This window comes from Heptranchias perlo, unplaced genomic scaffold, assembly GCF_035084215.1.
Source record: "Heptranchias perlo isolate sHepPer1 unplaced genomic scaffold, sHepPer1.hap1 HAP1_SCAFFOLD_164, whole genome shotgun sequence".
NCBI classification, from domain to species: Eukaryota; Metazoa; Chordata; class Chondrichthyes; order Hexanchiformes; family Hexanchidae; genus Heptranchias; species Heptranchias perlo.
In genome coordinates, this window is record NW_027138903.1 from 577,728 (window position 1) to 601,455 (window position 23,728).

A 23,728-nucleotide genomic window follows, 5' to 3' on the forward strand; every position below is an offset into this window, starting at 1 on the left:
CATCTCACACCTCCCGATCTCACGAACAATCTCCAACTCACACCTCCCGATCTCACTAACAATCCCCAACTCACACCACCCGATCTCACTAACAATCCCCAACTCACACCTCCCGATCTCACTAACAATCTCCAACTCACACCACCCGATCTCACGAACAATCTCAACTCACACCACCCGATCTCACTAACAATCCCCAACTCACACCACCCAATCTCACTAACAATCGCCAACTCACACCTCCCGATCTCACTCACAATCCCCAACTCACACAACCCGATCTCACGAACAATCCCCAACTCACACCACCCGATCTCACGAACAATCCCAAACTCACACCCTCCGATCTCACTAACAATCTCCAACTCACACCACCCGATCTCACGAACAATCTCCAACACACACCACCCGATCTCACGAACAATCTCCAACTCACAACACCCGATCTCACTAACAATCTCCAACTCACACCACCCGATCTCAGTAACTATCCCCAACTCACACCAGCCGATCTCACTAACAATCTCCAACTCACACCACCCGATCTCACGAACAATCTCCAACTCACACCACCCGATCTCACTAACAATCCCCAACTCACACCACCCGATCTCACGAACAATCCCCAACTCACACCACCCGATCTCACTAACAATCCCCAACTCACACCACCCGATCTCAGAAACAATCTCCAACTCACACCACCCGATCTCACTAACAATCCCCAACTCACACCACCCGATCTCAGAAACAATCTCCAACTCACACCACCCGATCTCACTAACAATCCCCAACTCACACCACCCGATCTCACGAACAATCCCCAACTCACACCACCCGATCTCACTAACAATCCCCAACTCACACCACCCGATCTCACTAACAATCTCCAACTCACACCACCCGATCTCACTAACAATCCCCAACTCACACCACCCGATCTCAGAAACAATCTCCAACTCACACGACCCGATCTCACTAACAATCCCCAACTCACACCACCCGATCTCACTTACAATCTCCAACTCACACCACACGATCTCACTAACATTGCCCAACTCACACCTCCCGATCTCACAAACAATCCCCAACTCACACCACCCGATCTCACAAACTATTCCCAACTCACACCACCCAATCTCACAAACAATTCCCAACTCACACCACCCGATCTCACTAACAATCTCCAACTCACACCACCCAATCTCACAAACAATTCCCAACTCACACCACCCAATCTCACAAACAATTCCCAACTTACACCACCCGATCTCACCAACAATCTCCAACTCACACCACCCGATCTCACAAACAATCCACAACTCACACCTCCCGATCTCACTGACAATCTCCAACTCACACCACCCGATCTCACAAACAATCCACAACTCACACCTCCCGATCTCACTGACAATCTCCAACTCACACCACCCGAACTCACTAACAATCTCCAACTCACACCACCCGATCTCACTAACAATCTCCAACTCACACCACCCGATCTCACTAACAATCTCGAACTCACACCACCCGATCTCACTAACAATCTCCAACTCACACCACCCGATCTCACTAACAATCTCCAACTCACACCACCCGATCTCACTAACAATCTCCAACTCACACCACCCGATCTCAGTAACAATCTCCAACTCACACCACCCGATCTCACAAACAATCTCCAACTCACACCACCCGAACTCACCAACAATCTCCAACTCACACCACCCGATCTCACTAACAATCTCCAACTGACACCACCCGATCTCACTAACAATCTCCAACTCACACCACCCGATCTCACTAACAATCTCCAACTCACACCACCCGATCTCACTAACAATCTCCAACACACACCACCCGATCTAACTAACAATCCCCAACTCACACCTCCCGATCTCACTAACAATCCCCAACACACACCACCCGATCTCACGAACAATCCCCAACTCACACCACCCGATCTCACTAACAATCTCCATCTCACACCATCCGATCGCACAAACAATATCCAACTCACACCTCCCGATCTCACAAACAATCTCCAACTCACACCTCCCGATCGCACAAACAATCCCCAACTCACACCTCCCGATCTCACTAACAATCTCCAACTCACACCTCCCGATCTCACTAACAATCTCCAACACACACCACCCGAACTCACTAACAATCTCCAACTCACACCACCCGATCTCAGTAACAATCTCCAACACACACCACCCGATCTCACTAACAATCTCCAACACACACCACCCGATCTCGCTAACAATCCCCAACTCACACCACCCGATCTCACTAACAATCCCCAACTCACACCACCCGATCTCACTAACAATCCCCAACTCACACCACCCGACCTCACTAACAATCTCCAACTCACACCACCCGACCTCACTAACAATCTCCAGCTCACACCACCCGATCTCAGTAACAATCTCCAACTCACACCATCCGATCTCACTCACAATCTCCAACTCACACCACCCGATCGCACCAACAATCCCCAACTCACACCACACGATCTCAGTAACAATCTCCAACTCACACCTCCCGATCTCACTCACAATCTCCAACTCACACCACCCGATCTCACTAACAATCTCCAACTCACACCACCCGATCTCACTAACAATCTCCAACTCACACCACCCGATCTCAGTAACAATCTCCAACTCACACCACCCGATCTCAGTAACAATCTCCAACTGACACCTCCCGATCTCAGTAACAATCCCCAACTCACACCACACGATCTCACTAACAATCCCCAACTCACACCACCCGATCTCAGTAACAATCTCCAACTCACACCTCCCGATCTCAGTAACAATCCCCAACTCACACCACCCGATCTCAGTAACAATCTCCAACTCACACCTCCCGATCTCACTAACAATCTCCAACTCACACCTCCCGATCTCAGTAACAATCTCCAACTCACACCACCCGATCTCAGTAACAATCTCCAACTCACACCACCCAATCTCACAAACAATTCCCAACTCACACCACACGATCTCACAAACAATCTCCAACTCACACCACCCGATCTCACCAACAATCTCCAACTCACACCACCCAATCTCACAAACAATTCCCAACTCACACCACACGATCTCACTAACAATCTCCAACTCACACCACCCGATCTCACCAACAATCAACAACTCACACCACCCAATCGCACTAACAATCCCCAACTCACACCACCCGATCTCAGGAACAATCTCCAAATCACACCACCCGATCTCAGTAACAATCTCCAACTCACACCACCCGATCGCAGTAACAATCTCCAACTCACACCACCCGATCTCACTAACTATCCCCAACTCACACCACATGATCTCACTAACTTTCCCCAACTCACACCACCCGATCTCACTAACAATCTCCAACTCACACCACCCGATCTCACCAACAATCAACAACTCACACCACGCGATCTCACAAACAATCCACAACTCACACCTCCCGATCTCACGAACAATCCCCAACTCACACCACCCGATCTCACTAACAATCCCCAACTCACACCACCCGATCTCACCAACAATCAACAACTCACACCACGCGATCTCACTAACAATCCCCAACTCACACCACCCGATCTCACTAACAATCTCCAACTCACACCACCCGATCTCAGTAACAATCTCCAACTCACACCACCCGATCTCACTAACAATCTCCAACTCACACCACCGGATCTCACTAACAATCTCCAACTGACACCTCCCGATCTCAGTAACAATCCCCAACTCACACCACCCGATCTCAGTAACAATCTCCAACTCACACCACCCGATCTCAGTAACAATCTCCAACTGACACCTCCCGATCTCACTAACAATCTCCAACTCACACCACCCGATCTCAGTAACAATCTCCAACTCACACCACCCGATCTCAGTAACAATCTCCAACTCACACCTCCCGATCTCAGTAACAATCTCCAACTCACACCTCCCGATCTCAGTAACAATCTCCAACTCACACCACCCAATCTCACAAACAATTCCCAACTCACACCACACGATCTCACAAAGAATCTCCAACTCACACCACCCGATCTCACTAACAATCTCCAACTCACACCACCCGATCTCACCAACAATCAACAACTCACACCACCCGATCTCACAAACAATCCACAACTCACACCTCCCGATCTCACTAACAATCCCCAACTCACACCACCCAATCGCACTAACAATCCCCAACTCACACCACCCGATCTCAGTAACAATCTCCAACTCACACCACCCGATCTCAGGAACAATCTCCAAATCACACCACCCGATCTCAGTAACAATCTCCAACTCACACCACCCGATCTCACTAACAATCTCCAACTCACACCACCCGATCTCAGTGACAATCTCCAACTCACACCACCCCATCTCACTAACAATCTCCAACTCACACCACCCGATCTCAGGAACAATCCCCAACTCACACCACCCGATCTCACAAACAATCTCCAACTCACACCACCCGATCTCACTAACTATCCCCAACTCACACCACACGATCTCACTAACTATCCCCAACTCACACCACCCGATCTCACTTACAATCTCCAACTCACACCACCCGATCTCACCAACAATCAACAACTCACACCACCCGATCTCACAAACAATCCACAACTCACACCACCCGATCTCACTAACAATCCGCAACTCACACCACCCGATCTCACTAACAATCTCCAACTCACACCACCCGATCTCACCAACAATCAACAACTCACACCACCCGATCTCACAAACAATCCACAACTCACACCTCCCGATCTCACTAACAATCCCCAACTCACACCACCCGATCTCACTAACAATCTCCAACTCACACCACCCGATCTCACTAACAATCTCCAACTCACACCTCCCGATCTCACTAACAATCCCCAACTCACACCACCCGATCTCACTAACAATCTCCAACTCACACCACCCGATCTCACTAACAATCTCCAACTCACACCACCCGATCTCACTAACAATCCACAATTCACACCTCCCGATCTCACTAACTATCCCCAACTCACACCACCCAATCGCACTAACAATCCCCAACTCACAGCACCCGATCTCAGTAACAATCTCCAACTCACACCACCCGATCTCACTCACAATCTCCAACTCACACCACCCGATCTCATTAACACTCCCCAACTCACACCACCCGATCTCACTAACAATCTCCAACTCACACCACCCGATCTCACTAACAATCCCCAACTCACACCACCCGATCTCACTAACAATCTCCAACTCACACCACCCGATCTCACTAACAATCCGCAACTCACACCACCCGATCTCACTAACAATCTCCAACTCACACCACCCGATCTCACTAACAATCTCCAACTCACACCACCCGATCTCACGAACAATCTCCAACTCACACCACCCGATCTCACTAACAATCAACAACTCACACCACCCGATCTCACAAACAATCCACAACTCACACCTCCCGATCTCACTAACAATCCCCAACTCACACCACCCAATCGCACTAACAATCCCCAACTCACACCACCCGATCTCAGTAACAATCTCCAACTCACACCACCCGATCTCAGTAACAATCTCCAACTCACACCACCCAATCGCACTAACAATCCCCAACTCACACCACCCGATCTCAGGAACAATCTCCAAATCACACCACCCGATCGCAGTAACAATCTCCAACTCACACCACCCGATCTCACTAACTATCCCCAACTCACACCACACGATCTCACTAACTTTCCCCAACTCACACCACCCGATCTCACTAACAATCTCCAACTCACACCACCCGATCTCACCAACAATCAACAACTCACACCACGCGATCTCACAAACAATCCACAACTCACACCTCCCGATCTCACGAACAATCCCCAACTCACACCACCCGATCTCACTAACAATCCCCAACTCACACCACCCGATCTCACCAACAATCAACAACTCACACCACGCGATCTCACAAACAATCCACAACTCACACCTCCCGATCTCACTAACAATCCCCAACTCACACCACCCGATCTCACTAACAATCTCCAACTCACACCACCCGATCTCACCAACAATCAACAACTCACACCACCCGATCTCACTAACAATCCCCAACTCACACCACCCGATCTCACTAACAATCCCCAACTCACACCTCACGATCTCACTAACAATCCACAACTCACACCTCCCGATCTCACTAACTATCCCCAACTCACACCACCCAATCGCACTAACAATCCCCAACTCACACCACCCGATCTCAGTAACAATCTCCAACTCACACCACCCGATCTCACTAACAATCCCCAACTCACACCACCCGATCTCACTAACAATCTCCAACTCACACCGCCCGATCTCACTAACAATCTCCAACTCACACCACCCGATCTCACTAACAATCTCCAACTCACACCGCCCGATCTCACTAACAATCTCCAACTCACACCACCCGAACTCACCAACAATCTCCAACTCACACCACCCGAACTCACCAACAATCTCCAACTCACACCACCCGATCTCACTAACAATCTCCAACTCACACCACCCGATCTCACTAACAATCTCCAACTGACACCACCCGATCTCACTAACAATCTCCAACTCACACCACCCGATCTCACTAACAATCTCCAACTCACACCACCCGATCTCACTAACAATCTCCAACACACACCACCCGATCTAACTAACAATCCCCAACTCACACCTCCCGATCTCACTAACAATCCCCAACACACACCACCCGATCTCACGAACAATCCCCAACTCACACCACCCGATCTCACTAACAATCTCCATCTCACACCATCCGATCGCACAAACAATATCCAACTCACACCTCCCGATCTCACAAACAATCTCCAACTCACACCTCCCGATCGGACAAACAATCCCCAACTCACACCTCCCGATCTCACTAACAATCTCCAACTCACACCTCCCGATCTCACTAACAATCTCCAACACACACCACCCGAACTCACTAACAATCTCCAACTCACACCACCCGATCTCAGTAACAATCTCCAACACACACCACCCGATCTCGCTAACAATCCCCAACTCACACCACCCGATCTCACTAACAATCCCCAACTCACACCACCCGATCTCACTAACAATCCCCAACTCACACCACCCGACCTCACTAACAATCTCCAACTCACACCACCCGACCTCACTAACAATCTCCAGCTCACACCACCCGATCTCAGTAACAATCTCCAACTCACACCACCCGATCGCACCAACAATCCCCAACTCACACCACACGATCTCAGTAACAATCTCCAACTCACACCTCCCGATCTCACTCACAATCTCCAACTCACACCACCCGATCTCACTAACAATCCCCAACTCACACCACCCGATCTCACTCACAATCTCCAACTCACACCACCCGATCTCAGTAACAATCTCCAACTCACACCACCCGATCTCAGTAACAATCTCCAACTGACACCTCCCGATCTCAGTAACAATCCCCAACTCACACCACACGATCTCACTAACAATCCCCAACTCACACCACCCGATCTCAGTAACAATCTCCAACTCACACCTCCCGATCTCAGTAACAATCTCCAACTCACACCTCCCGATCTCAGTAACAATCTCCAACTCACACCACCCGATCTCAGTAACAATCTCCAACTCACACCACCCAATCTCACAAACAATTCCCAACTCACACCACCCGATCTCACAAGCAATCCACAACTCACACCTCCCGATCTCACTCACAATCTCCAACTCACACCACCCGATCTCACTAACAATTCCCAACTCACACCACCCGATCTCACTAACAATCTCCAACTCACACCACCCGATCTCAGTAACAATCTCCAACTCACACCACCCGATCTCAGTAACAATCTCCAACTGACACCTCCCGATCTCAGTAACAATCCCCAACTCACACCACACGATCTCACTAACAATCCCCAACTCACACCACCCGATCTCAGTAACAATCTCCAACTCACACCTCCCGATCTCAGTAACAATCTCCAACTCACACCTCCCGATCTCAGTAACAATCTCCAACTCACACCACCCGATCTCAGTAACAATCTCCAACTCACACCACCCAATCTCACAAACAATTCCCAACTCACACCACACGATCTCACAAAGAATCTCCAACTCACACCACCCGATCTCACTAACAATCTCCAACTCACACCACCCGATCTCACCAACAATCAACAACTCACACCACCCGATCTCACAAACAATCCACAACTCACACCTCCCGATCTCACTAACAATCCCCAACTCACACCACCCGATCTCACTAACAATCCCCAACTCACACCACCCGATCTCAGTAACAATCTCCAACTCACACCACCCGATCTCAGGAACAATCTCCAAATCACACCACCCGATCTCAGTAACAATCTCCAACTCACACCACCCGATCTCACTAACTATCCCCAACTCACACCACACGATCTCACTAACTATCCCCAACTCACACCACCCGATCTCACTTACAATCTCCAACTCACACCACCCGATCTCACCAACAATCAACAACTCACACCACCCGATCTCACAAACAATCCACAACTCACACCTCCCGATCTCACTAACAATCACCAACTCACAGCACCCGATCTCACTAACAATCTCCAACTCACACCACCCGATCTCACTAACAATCTCCAACTCACACCTCCCGATCTCACTAACAATCCCCAACTCACACCACCCGATCTCACTAACAATCTCCAACTCACACCACCCGATCTCACTAACAATCTCCAACTCACACCACCCGATCTCACTAACAATCTCCAACTCACACCACCCGATCTCACTAACAATCCACAACTCACACCTCCCGATCTCACTAACTATCCCCAACTCACACCACCCAATCGCACTAACAATCCCCAACTCACAGCACCCGATCTCAGTAACAATCTCCAACTCACACCACCCGATCTCACTCACAATCTCCAACTCACACCACCCGATCTCATTAACACTCCCCAACTCACACCACCCGATCTCACTAACAATCTCCAACTCACACCACCCGATCTCACTAACAATCCCCAACTCACACCACCCGATCTCACTAACAATCTCCAACTCACACCACCCGATCTCACTAACAATCCGCAACTCACACCACCCGATCTCACTAACAATCTCCAACTCACACCACCCGATCTCACTAACAATCAACAACTCACACCACCCGATCTCACAAACAATCCACAACTCACACCTCCCGATCTCACTAACAATCCCCAACTCACACCACCCAATCGCACTAACAATCCCCAACTCACACCACCCGATCTCAGTAACAATCTCCAACTCACACCACCCGATCTCAGGAACAATCTCCAAATCACACCACCCGATCTCAGTAACAATCTCCAACTCACACCACCCGATCGCAGTAACAATCTCCAACTCACACCACCCGATCTCACTAACAATCTCCAACACACACCACCCGATCTCACTAACAATCCCCAACTCACACCACACGATCTCACTAACTTTCCCCAACTCACACCACCCGATCTCACTAACAATCTCCAACTCACACCACCCGATCTCACCAACAATCAACAACTCACACCACGCGATCTCACAAACAATCCACAACTCACACCTCCCGATCTCACTAACAATCTCCAACTCACACCACCCGATCTCACCAACAATCAACAACTCACACCACGCGATCTCACAAACAATCCACAACTCACACCTCCCGATCTCACTAACAATCTCCAACTCACACCACCCGATCTCACCAACAATCAACAACTCACACCACCCGATCTCACAAACAATCCACAACTCACACCTTCCGATCTCACTAACAATCCCCAACTCACACCACCCGATCTCACTAACAATCTCCAACTCACACCACCCGATCTCACTAACAATCTCCAACTCACACCACCCGATCTCACTAACAATCTCCAACTCACACCACCCGATCTCACTAACAATCCCCAACTCACACCTCACGATCTCACTAACAATCCACAACTCACACCTCCCGATCTCACTAACTATCCCCAACTCACACCACCCAATCGCACTAACAATCCCCAACTCACACCACCCGATCTCAGTAACAATCTCCAACTCACACCACCCGATCTCACTAACAATCCCCAACTCACACCACCCGATCTCACTCACAATCTCCAACTCACACCACCCGATCTCACTCACAATCTCCAACTCACACCACCCGATCTCACCAACAATCTCCAACTCACACCACCCGATCTCACTAACAATCTCCAACTCACACCTCCCGATCTCACTAACAATCTCCAACACACACCACCCGATCTCACTAACAATCTCCAACTCACCACCCGATCTCACTAACAATCTCCAACACACACCACCCGATCTCACTAACAATCTCCAACTCACCACCCGATCTCACTAACAATCTCCAACTCACACCACCCGATCTCACTAACAATCTCCAACTCACACCACCCGATCTCACTAACAATCTCCAACTCACACCACCCGATCTCACTAACAATCTCCAACTCACACCACCCGATCTCACTAACAATCCCCAACTCACACCACCCGATCTCACTAACAATCTCCAACTCACACCACCCGATCTCACCAACAATCTCCAACTCACACCACCCGATCTCACTAACAATCTCCAACTCACACCACCCGATCTCACCAACAATCTCCAACTCACACCACCCGATCTCACTAACAATCCCCAACTCACACCACCCGATCTCACTAACAATCTCCAACTCACACCACCCGATCTCACTAACAATCTCCAACTCACACCACCCGATCTCACTAACAATCTCCAACTCACACCACCCGATCTCACCAACAATCTCCAACTCACACCACCCGATCTCACTAACAATCTCCAACTCACACCACCCGATCTCACCAACAATCTCCAACTCACACCACCCGATCTCACTAACAATCCCCAACTCACACCTCCCGATCTCGCTAACAATCCCCAACTCACACCACCCGATCTCACAAACAATCCCCAACACACACCACACGATCTCACTAACAATCTCCAACTCACACCACCCGATCTCACTAACAATCTCCAACTCACACCACCCGATCTCACTAACAATCTCCAACTCACACCACCCAATCTCACTAACAATCTCCAAATCACACCACCCGATCTCACTAACAATCCCCAACACACACCACCCAATCTCACTAACAATCCCCAACTCACACCACCCGATCTCACTAACAATCCGCAACTCACACCACCCAATCTCACTAACAATCCCCAACTCACACCACCCGATCTCACTAACAATCCCCAACTCACACCACCCGATCTCACTAACAATCTCCAACTCACACCACCCGATCTCAGTAACAATCTCCAACTCACACCACCCGATCTCACTAACAATCTCCAACTCACACCACCCGATCTCAGTAACAATCTCCAACTCACACCACCCGATCTCACTAACAATCCCCAACACACACCACCCGATCTCACCAACAATCTCCAACTCACACCACCCGATCTCACTAACAATCTCCAACTCACACCTCCCGATCTCACTAACAATCTCCAACACACACCACCCGATCTCACGAACAATCTCCAACTCACACCACCCGATCTCACTAACAATCCCCAACACACACCACCCGATCTCACCAACAATCTCCAACTCACACCACCCGATCTCACTAACAATCTCCAACTCACACCACCCGATCTCACTAACAATCTCCAACTCACACCTCCCGATCTCACTAACAATCTCCAACACACACCACCCGATCTCACGAACAATCCCCAACTCACACCACCCGATCTCACAAACAATCCCCAACACACACCACCCGATCTCACTAACAATCTCCAACTCACACCACCCGATCTCACTAACAATCTCCAACTCACACCACCCGATCTCACTAACAATCTCCAACTCACACCACCCGATCTCACTAACAATCTCCAACTCACACCACCCGATCTCACTAACAATCCCCAACTCACACCACCCGATCTCACTAACAATCTCCAACTCACACCACCCGATCTCACTAACAATCTCCAACTCACACCACCCGATCTCACTAACAATCTCCAACTCACACCACCCGATCTCACTAACAATCTCCAACTCACACCACCCGATCTCACTCACAATCCCCAACACACACCACCCGATCTCACTAACAATCTCCAACTCACACCACCCGATCTCACTAACAATCTCCAACTCACACCACCCGATCTCACTAACAATCTCCAACTCACACCACCCGATCTCACTAACAATCTCCAACTCACACCACCCGATCTCACTAACAATCTCCAACTCACACCACCCGATCTCACTAACAATCTCCAACTCACACCACCCGATCTCACTAACAATCTCCAACTCACACCACCCGATGTCACTAACAATCTCCAACTCACACCACCCGATCTCACTAACAATCTCCAACTCACACCACCCGATCTCACTAACTATTCCCAACTCACACCACCCGATCTCACTCACAATCTCCAACTCACACCACCCGATCTCACTAACAATCTCCAACTCACACCACCCGATCTCACTAACAATCTCCAACTCACACCACCCGATCTCACTAACAATCTCCAACTCACACCACCCGATGTCACTAACAATCTCCAACTCACACCTTCCGATCTCACTAACAATCTCCAACTCACACCTCCCGATCTCACTAACAGTCTCCAACTCACTGAGTACACATTTCGTATCTCTTTTTACATGATCCCTTTCTCTGTGCACATGTTCCCTATCTCTGTGTACCTGTTTCCTAGCTGTGTACGTGTTCCCTATCTCTATGTACATGACCCTTATCTCTTTGTACATATACCCTATCTCTGTGCATATTATCCCTATCTCTGTGTACATGTTCCTATCTCTGTGTACACATTTCCTATTTCTGTGTCCATTTTGTGTGTCTCTGTGGACATGTTTCCTATCTCTGTGTATGTTTCCTATCTCTGTGTACATTTCCTATCTATATACATGTTTCCTATCTGTATGCATGCTTCTGTGAACATGTTTCCTAGCTCTGTGTTCATGTTTCTATCTGTGTACATGCTCTCTATCTCTGTGTACATGCTCCCTATCTCTGTGTACATGTTTCCTAGCTCTGTGTGTTTCCTATCTCTGTGTACATATTCCTATCTGTGTACATGTTTCCTTTCTCTGTGTACATGCTCCCTATCTCTGTGTACATGTTTCCTAGCTCTGTGTGTTTCCTATCTCTGTGTACATATTCCTATCTGTGTACATGTTTCCTTTCTCTGTGTACATGTTTCCTATCTCTATGTACATGTTCCTATCTGTGTACATGTTTCCTACCTCTGTACATGTTCCCTATCTCAGTGTCCATGTTCCTATGTGTACATGTCCCTATTGCTGTGTACATTTTCCTATCTGTGTACATGTTTCCTATCTCTGTACATGTTCCCTATTTCTGTGTGCATGTTTCCTATCTCTGTACATGTTCCCTATCTCTGTACATGTTCCCTATTTCTGAGTACATTTCCTATCTCTGTACATGTTCCCTATTTCTGTGTACGTTTCCTATCTCTGTGTGCATGTTTCCTATCTCTTTACAAGTTCTCTATTTCTGTGCACATTTCCTATCTCTGTACACGTTTCCTATTTCTGTGTACGTTTCCTATCTCTGTACATGTTCCCTATTTCTGTGTACATGTTCCCTATGTGTGTGCATGTTTCCTATCTCTTTACATGTTCCCTATTTCTGTGCACATTTCCTATTTCTGTATACATGTTCCCTATTTCTGTACATGTTCCCTATGTGTATGTACGTTTCCTATCTCTGTACATGTTCCCTATTTCTGTACATGTTCCCTATTTCTGTGTGCATGTTTCCTATCTCTGTACATGTTCCCTATTTCTGTACATGTTCCCTATGTGTATGTACGTTTCCTATCTCTGTACATGTTCCCTATTTCTGTACGTTCCCTATTTCTTTGTGCATGTTTCCTATCTCTGTACATGTTCCCTATTTCTGTGTACATGTTCCCTATTTCTGTGTGCATGTTTCCTATCTCTGTACATGTTCCCAATTTCTGTGTACATGTTTCCTATCTCTGTACATGTTCCCAATTTCTGTGTACATGTTTCCTATCTCTGTACATGTTCCCTATTTCTGTGTACATGTTTCCTATCTCTGTACATGTTCCCTATTTCTGTGTCCGTTTCGTAGCTCTGTGTGCATGTTTCCTATCTCTTTACATGTTCCCTATTTCTGTGCACATTTCCTATTTCTGTATACATGTTCCCTATTTCTGTACATGTTCCCTATGTGTATGTACGTTTCCTATCTCTGTACATGTTCCCTATTTCTGTACATGTTCCCTATTTCTGTGTGCATGTTTCCTATCTCTGTACATGTTCCCTATTTCTGTACATGTTCCCTATGTGTATGTACGTTTCCTATCTCTGTACATGTTCCCTATTTCTGTACGTTCCCTATTTCTTTGTGCATGTTTCCTATCTCTGTACATGTTCCCTATTTCTGTGTACATGTTCCCTATTTCTGTGTGCATGTTTCCTATCTCTGTACATGTTCCCAATTTCTGTGTACATGTTTCCTATCTCTGTACATGTTCCCAATTTCTGTGTACATGTTTCCTATCTCTGTACATGTTCCCTATTTCTGTGTCCGTTTCCTAGCTCTGTGTGCATGTTTCCTATCTCTTTACATGTTCCCTATTTTTGTGCACGTTTCCTATCTCTGTACACGTTTCCTATTTCTGTGTACATGTTCCCTATTTCTGTGTACGTTTCCTATTTCTGTATACATGTTCCCTATTTCTGTACATGTTCCTTATGTGTATGTACGTTTCCTATCTCTGTACATGTTCCCTATTTCTGTACATGTTCCCTATTTCTGTGTGCATGTTTCCTATCTCTGTACATGTTCCCTATTTCTGTACATGTTCCCTATGTGTATGTACGTTTCCTATCTCTGTACATGTTCCCTATTTCTGTACGTTCCCTATTTCTGTGTGCATGTTTCCTATCTCTGTACATGTTCCCTATTTCTGTGTACATGTTCCCTATTTCTGTGTGCATGTTTCCTATCTCTGTACATGTTCCCTATTTCTGTGTACATGTTCCCTATTTCTGTGTGCATGTTTCCTATCTCTGTACATGTTCCCAATTTCTGTGTACATGTTTCCTATCTCTGTACATGTTCCCAATTTCTGTGTACATGTTTCCTATCTCTGTACATGTTCCCAATTTCTGTGTACATGTTTCCTATCTCTGTACATGTTCCCTATTTCTGTGCACATGTTTCCTATCTCTTTACATGTTCCCTATTTCTGTACACGTTTCCTATCTCTGTACATGTTCCCTATTTCTGTACATGTTCCCTATTTCTGTGTGCATGTTTCCTATCTCTGTACATGTTCCCTATTTCTGTACATGTTCCCTATGTGTATGTACGTTTCCTATCTCTGTACATGTTCCCTATTTCTGTACGTTCCCTATTTCTGTGTGCATGTTTCCTATCTCTGTACATGTTCCCTATTTCTGTGTACATGTTCCCTATTTCTGTGTGCATGTTTCCTATCTCTGTACATGTTCCCTATTTCTGTGTACATGTTCCCTATTTCTGTGTGCATGTTTCCTATCTCTGTACATGTTCCCAATTTCTGTGTACATGTTTCCTATCTCTGTACATGTTCCCAATTTCTGTGTACATGTTTCCTATCTCTGTACATGTTCCCAATTTCTGTGTACATGTTTCCTATCTCTGTACATGTTCCCTATTTCTGTGCACATGTTTCCTATCTCTTTACATGTTCCCTATCTCTGTACACGTTTCCTATCTCTGTACACGTTCCCTATTACTGTATACATGTTCCCTATTTCTGTGTACATGGCTGTAACTATTTGAGTCGAGCCCAGCCCTGTACTGGGGCCTGAGTTTCGCTTTCTCTGCTCTGCTCACACTCCCCCGATTCACAAACTCTACAGCGGCGTTTTACCCGGAGACCGATGACCCATACCGTGCGGATACAGTGATTGGTTCCCATGCGGCAGTGGGCGGGGCGGAGCTCGGCTCCTTTTTTTCTGATTGGTGTTTAGGCGGCTGTTTGTTGCCGTTTAATCGGGAACCCAGGAAGTGAGGGGCAGTTTCATAGCGGAGTGAGAGCGGAGTGGACTGAGTGTAAAGCCGGAGTGAGAGCGGAGTGGACTGAGTGTAAAGCCGGAGTGAGAGCGGAGTGGACTGGAGTGGACTGAGTGTAAAGCCGGAGTGGACTGAGTGTAAAGCCGGAGTGGACTGAGTGTAAAGCCGGAGTGAGAGCGGACTGGACTGAGTGTAAAGCCGGAGTGGACTGAGTGTAAAGCCGGAGTGGACTGAGTGTAAAGCCGGAGTGAGAGCGGACTGGACTGAGTGTAAAGCCGGAGTGGACTGAGTGTAAAGCCGGAGTGAGAGCGGAGTGGACTGGACTGGACTGAGTGTAAAGCCGGAGTCTCTGCCCCACCATACAATTACAATCATGCTGATGATCGTAGTCCTGGCCTCGCTCCTGGCCACCTGCCTGGCGGGTAAGTGTCCGTGGTGTGAAGGAGCAGCCCGGGGTGGGAGGGCGGTCGGTCGGCACCGGAGTCCCCGGGGCTGCCCCCCTGTTGCTGCTTTTAGGAAATCATTTTTAGCAAATAATTTACAATACAGATAGGGGTCATTCACCCCATTGCCCCCTGTACCCTCTCTCTGAAAGAGATCACCCCTTAGTCCCATTCCCTGCCCTTTCCTTATCGCCCCCTGTACCCTCTCTCTGAAAGAGATCACCCCTTAGTCCCATTTCCTGCCCTTTCCTTATCGCCACCGTGCCCTCTCTCTGAGATCACCCCCTTAGTCCCATTCCCTGCCCTTTCCCTATCGCCACCGTGCCCTCTCTCTGAAAGAGATCACCCCTTAGTCCCATTCCCTGCCCTTTCCCTATCGCCACCGTGCCCTCTCTCTGAAAGAGATCACCCCTTAGTCCCATTTCCTGCCCTTTCCTTATCGCCACCGTGCCCTCTCTCTGAGATCACCCCCTTAGTCCCATTCCCTGCCCTTTCCCTATTGCCACTGTGCCCTCTCTCTGAGATCACCCCCTTAGTCCCATTCCCTGCCCTTTCCTTATCGCCACTGTGCCCTCTCTCTGAGATCACCCCCTTAGTCCCATTCCCTGCCCTTTCCTTATCGCCACTGTGCCCTCTCTCTGAAAGAGATTATCCCTTAGTCCCATTCCCTGCCCTTTCCCTATTGCCACTGTGCCCTCTCTCTGAGATCACCCCCTTAGTCCCATTCCCTGCCCTTTCCTTATCGCCACCGTGCCCTCTCTCTGAGATCACCCCCTTAGCCCCATTCCCTGCCCTTTCCCTATTGCCACTGTGCCCTCTCTCTGAGATCACCCCCTTAGCCCCATTCCCTGCCCTTTCCCTATTGCCACTGTGCCCTCTCTCTGAGATCACCCCCTTAGTCCCATTCCCTGCCCTTTCCCTATTGCCACTGTGCCCTCTCTCTGAGATCACCCCCTTAGTCCCATTTCCTGCCCTTTCCCTATCGCCACCGTGCCCTCTCTCTGAAAGAGATCACCCCTTAGTCCCATTCCCTGCCCTTTCCCCATCGCCCCCCTGTGCCCTCTCTCGGAAAGAGTTCGCCCCCCCCCCCTTAGTCCCATTCCCTGCCCTTACCCTATCGCCGTCATGCCCTCTCTCTGAGATCCCCCCCCCTTAGTCCCATTCCCTGCCCTTACCCTATCGCCGTTATGCCCTCTCTCTGAGATCACCCCCTTAGTCCCATTCCCTGCCCTTTCCCCATTGCCACCATGCCCTCTTTCTGAAAGAGATTATCCCTTAGTCCCATTCCCTGCCAAAATGCCAGTAGACTGAGCTTTGACACTGCAGGGAGCAGTGAATGAGTCACCAGATTTATAGTTCGGAATGGAGGAGGAACCCATTACTTTCTGAAGGGGGATCACTGTGGAATGGAGAAGTTTGGACAATGCTTAGGGGGTCCTTATTGCTTTTCCCCAGATAATGTTGAATTTATGAAACCCCCAACCCCCCAGGACAGATTCCTTCTGCCTGCTAAACATAGCCATTGTGTAAATGTGTTTGCGAGTTTGGTACACACAGTGAACAGGAAACCCATTCCCAAGGGTTGGGTTTGTGCTGTTATGACACAGAGTGACCAGAGGTTTCCCATTAGAGCTGTGCACTTAAATCACCAGAACTCCTCAACTTCTTCAAACCTTCCTTCCGTTTTCTTCAGATATCAGTTCAGCCTTTTACTTTTGTCTTTCTTCTCGCACTGTTTATTTTGTTTTCAGTATCCTGTTCTTCTCACCACTATTACTCCACACTGCACTCTTCTTTTTCACCAATGTCAGTGGGACTGAGTGATCCCAGTCAATGTACAGATATCTCCCAGAGAGTGGGACTGGGAGACCCAATGTGTGTACAGATATCTCCCAGAGAGTGGGACTGGGAGACCCAATGTGTGTACAGATATCTCCCAGAGAGTGGGACTGGGAGACCCAATGTGTGTACAGATATCTCCCAGAGAGTGGGACTGGGAGACCCAATGTGTGTACAGATATCTCCCAGAGAGTGGGACTGGGAGACCCAATGTGTGTACAGATATCTCCCAGAGAGTGGGACTGGGAGACCCAATGTGTGTACAGATATCTCCCAGAGAGTGGGACTGGGAGACCCAATGTGTGTACAGATATCTCCCAGAGAGTGGGACTGGGAGACCCAATGTGTGTACAGATATCTCCCAGAGAGTGGGACTGGGAGACCCAATGTGTGTACAGATATCTCCCAGAGAGTGGGACTGGGAGACCCAATGTGTGTACAGATATCTCCCAGAGAGTGGGACTGGGAGACCCCAGTCAGTGTATGGATTTCTCCCAGAGAGTGGGACTGGGAGACCCAATGTGTGTACAGATATCTCCCAGAGAGTGGGACTGGGAGACCCCAGTCAGTGTATGGATTTCTCCCAGAGAGTGGGACTGGGAGACCCCAGTCAGTGTATGGATTTCTCCCAGAGAGTGGGACTGGGAGACCCCAGTCAGTGTATGGATTTCTCCCAGAGAGTGGGACTGGGAGACCCCAGTCAGTGTATGGATTTCTCCCAGAGAGTGGGACTGGGAGACCCCAGTCAGTGTATGGATTTCTCCCAGAGAGTGGGACTGGGAGACTCCAGTCAGTGTATGGATTTCTCCCAGAGAGTGGGACTGGGAGACCCCAGTCAGTGTATGGATTTCTCCCAGCCCTAGTGTCTGGGAGACCCCAGTCAGTGTTGGTGTTGGATTTGAATGCAGTTGGTATTAATTTGCACTCACCCCGTCCCTCCTGTGTGTCCCTAGATGCTCCCGAGGTACAGATCTATACCTACAAACCTGCTAAGGATGGAGAGTTAAACGTTCTGCTCTGCCATGCCAAACGTTTCAGCCCCCCTAACATCAAGCTGCAGCTGTTGGAGGATGGAAAAATCATGTCTGAAGCCAAACAGACTGACCTCTCCTTCGAGTCAGACTGGAGTTTCAAGCTGACCACGTTTGTGGATTTTGTCCCCAAGAGCGGAATGAAGTATACCTGCAAGGTTGAACATGGCAGCGCCTCCAGAGACCTGCAGTGGGGTGAGTAATCTGTCTGTTCATCGTGGATAGAGTGCATCAACGTCCGCAGCTCGCACACCCAACTCAATCCTCCACACACATTCTGGTAAACACAGACTCCTCCTCAACCGAACATCTGGCATCAACCCCTCGATTAGATTCCAGCCTGTAACTCACTCCATTATCCTATATATAAACCATCAGAACCGCTTGGGTACTATTGCACATTTAATTTTCCCCTGTATAAAGAGCATGTACAGTAACAGGTTACACTGACAGAGTTCCTGTGGCTCAGTGATTTCGCAAATCATTTGAGCTTTGAGCACAGCAAGACAATGACCAGAGAATCTGTCTTGGGTGTTAATTGAGGGATAAATATTGGGCCCAGGACCTGGAGAGATCTCCCCTACTCTTCTTCGAAATAGTGCCTTGGGATCTTTTACATCCACCTGAGAGCACAGACGGGGCCTCGGTTTAACATCTCATCTGGTAAACTGCACCCCCGCCAGAGCAGCGCCCCCTCAGTGCTGGCCCCCCGACAGGGCAGCATTTCCTCAGTATTGCCCTGAAATGTCAGCCTAGATTGTGTGTTCAAGTCTCCTGGAGTGGGGTTTGAACCCACAACCTTCTGACTCAGAAGCGTGCATGCTACCCACTGAGCCATGGCTGACACCTAAAATCACACTGTTACAGAGTAATCAACACTCTGGATACAATCTCTGTGCAATGTCTATCTGAAGATGCTGACCTGTTTATCTCACTCATTAATCCAGGCAGATTTCTTTCAGAACATAATATTTTGGGGTCCAGTATATGAGTAATTTGAGACATGACATGTGGTGAGTGTAACAGGCTGGGGAGGAACAGGTGACTTTGGATCTACGGTTCCTAAATCTCTCCACCACTGGGGGTTTTCCTCACCTCATGTCTGGGTCTGTTGTAGACACATTGATGGAGACTGATTGCTCTGATTAATCAACAACTCCATTATCGTTGTATCATGTGATTACCAGGATGGTAGAAGGCGGACTTGATGGGCCCTGGTCTTTCTCCATCCAGTAATTCCGATATTCCTAAATGGGAATTGAAGCCTGAGTGACTGGAGACACTCGGCAGGTGTGTGTTATGGGAATTGACCTCTTGTTGGTCACAGACTAATGATGATGTTTCTTTCTGCTTTCACCCACAGACATGAATGGCTATTAACTAGCCTGCCGCAGCAGAGGTAAGTACTATCTCACAGCTCAGCCATGGTTACTGAAGGGACGTGTTTCAGCACAACATTCAAACGCCACGCACTTTCTTCCTCTTTTTGTTTTGCAGCCACTGGACACCGCAGTGAGACTATTGAATGAATCGATCACTTCCGGTTCAACATCTTTCCAGATTGAAACTTTTAAAATGAATAAATAAATTGATATTGGTGTTGATCTACTTGTTTGCTTTTGGTTCTGTAATCTCTGTCATTTATGCCCTGGATTTCTCACTCAGGCTGGGCATGGTTTTAGCGTATTGACCAGGTCTGCCAGTGAAATTGTGAAGAGCTGTCCCATTAGATTTGAAATTTCACTCCCAGCTGCTCCACAGGGGCTGGGATCCCCTGTAAATTAACACAAAAGCAGGAAATGAGAGTAAGTAAAGCCCAGTGAAACTCTCAGCCGATTCATATATCACCTCGTTATAGGCTGCAAACAGAAGCATTAGGAGTTGCCAGGATCTCTCCTTCTGATGATAGTCTGTTGAGAGTTAGAGACCTCAATTTCCCAAGTGTGAGGTATCTGAGGGAGGAACCCAGGACAACTCCACTCAAATAGTTTGAAGATTTTATATCAGTGTTTGGTTTAATTTTGAAGCTTTTGTTTTTCTGAACTGCAAGCAGCATATGCTCATCTTATTCCCTGCTCTGTTTACCTGAGTACCCCACACAGCAGGAGTCACAGCAACTTCTGTCTGTAACAGCCCCAGACCTCACAGCTGAGTGTCCCATGGCTCCTGTTCTGGATATTGGGGTTCTGTTCCATTTGGAATCTCTCAGGTCAGAGAGCACTCACCCCATCTGCCCTTTTCCCACCTGGCTTCCATTCCACCCCGCTGATTCCCCGGGGAACCCTGCAACGTTTTAGGGGAATATCAGGCTAGTTTGGTGCCTTGGAGTGTTTTGAGGTGTTGGGGCCTCACGGTTTGCTGTAGTATAGAGATTAACGGCACATATTAACTTTTGGAGTGCCTTCTGTAAATCATTAGTCTAGTTAAGAACTCAACGCTGAATATTGTGAACTTATGCAACTGGGAATTGTGGGATTCAGAGTATAATGCTATTGATAAGAATTAGCTTTGAATTTTGTGTAATGCATGCACAATTCTCTGCTGTTCTCTGTATGCTGAATGGTATGAATAAAATATTCCTCCTTTATCTCCTTGTTTTCTCATTTATAAGCCCTGTTTAATCCTGAGAACACAACAAACTGGGCCGCCTAGCGTCAGTAATCCCAGATTGGTATGACCAGGTTAAAGGTAGCAGCCTGGAAAGGGCTGGGTGATAATTCAGCCTGGAAAGGGCTGGGTGATAATCGAGTCTGGAAAGGACTGGGTGATAATTCAGCCTGGAAAGGGGTGGGTGATAATCGAGCCTGGAAAGGGGAGGGTGATAATCCAGCCTGGAAAGGGCTGCGGGTGATAATCCAGCCTGGAAAGGGCTGCGGGTGATAATCCAGCCTGGAAAGGGCTGCGGGTGATAATCCAGCCTGGAAAGGGCTGCGGGTGATAATCGAGCCTGGAAAGGGCTGCGGGTGATAATCGAGCCTGGAAAGGGCTGCGGGTGATAATCGAGTCTGGAAAGGGCTGCGGGTGATAATCCAGCCTGGAAAGGGCTGCGGGTGATAATCCAGCCTGGAAATGACCGGGTCATAATTCAGTCTGGAAAGGGCTGCGGGTGATAATTCAGTGAGGGAGACTCCACCTTCCCTCATTCAGGCATGAACCCAAATTCTTGTAGAGAAGTTTTTAGGAGTGTTCAGGTGTCACAATTCGTACATAAAACATCAACAATCCACAGCTGAACAATCTTAAAAAAAATACATCACCCCAGTTCTTTCCTGCTGTTCTATCCCAACCTTCAGGTGATGTGGAACTGTGAAGATAACAAGGGGCGGGACCAGGCAGCAGCCAATCTACAGAAGCTTCCAATAACAGACACCTGGGCCTAGTTGGATCACATCACCATAGGCAGTGCCTGGACAGCAGCAAATCATCAGAGCCATTCACCTGGGTCCCCGAGTGCAGTGCTGTGGGGTAACTGCTAGCTTCAAATACATAGGTTAAGCCCCAACAGGCAGAAACGTTATATCAACACAAGCATTTGTCTATTTGACCAGCAGCAATTCTGGGCTGGTGGCCTGTAGAACAGAAGGCAGTGGGTTAATGGGAGCTGGGTTCCAATGAAGCCCAGATTTGGTGGGATGAAAGTCACTGGGTGGAAGGGTCCCAAATAAAATGAGCATGGGCACAGTTCCTGAAAGCCGACAGCATTAAACTGAAGGGACGCTGGGGTGATACAGGAGCTGTCACATTGTGATGGTACAAGGTCGTTTCCTGAGGGTCAGAAGGTATAGTGAAACCTTTACTCTGCAACTTACCTAGGACTCTGCAATACTCAGACAGGGTGCTGGAAATGGCAAAGTCTGCCATTGACCAGCTACAACACACTTACATTTCATTATCAAGAAATTCCTCAATTATAACTAGTTTTGAGTGTGGTTTTAAATTGAGCATTTGTGACAGCAGATGTAATGGTCAGAAGTTCCACCGCACATTACTGGGAGACCCTGGACTGTGACAACCTTCTCTGTTCTCCTTAGAGCAGAGACGGTTGTGAGGAGATTTGATAGAGGCATTCAAAATCATGAAGGGTCTGGAATGCACTGCCCGGGGGGGTGGTGGAGGCAGATTCAATCGTGACCTTCAAAAGGGGACTGGATAGGTACTTGAAGCGAAA

The 23,728-nt window shown here is 48.2% G+C and overlaps 1 protein-coding gene across 1 annotated transcript; it reads left to right on the plus strand.

Annotated features, from left to right (window-relative positions):
• The first annotated feature begins 16,227 nt into the window (after window positions 1–16,227).
• On the plus strand, window positions 16,228–22,147 carry LOC137309452 (beta-2-microglobulin-like). Its single transcript, XM_067977654.1, has 4 exons — window positions 16,228–16,669; window positions 19,483–19,755; window positions 20,924–20,959; window positions 21,058–22,147. Exons 1-3 carry the CDS (start codon window positions 16,621–16,623, stop codon window positions 20,938–20,940), a joined length of 339 nt encoding a protein of 112 aa, XP_067833755.1. The 5' UTR covers window positions 16,228–16,620; the 3' UTR covers window positions 20,941–20,959; window positions 21,058–22,147.
• Window positions 22,148–23,728: the final 1,581 nt, after the last annotated feature.

Coding starts and splice junctions, on each gene's coding strand:
- LOC137309452 (XM_067977654.1), top strand. CDS start 16,621: ATGCTGATGATCGTAGTCCTGGCCTCGCTCCTGGCCACCTGCCTGGCG. Junction 16,670..19,482: donor CCTGGCCACCTGCCTGGCGG/GTAAGTGTCCGT, acceptor GTGTGTCCCTAG/ATGCTCCCGAGGTACAGATC.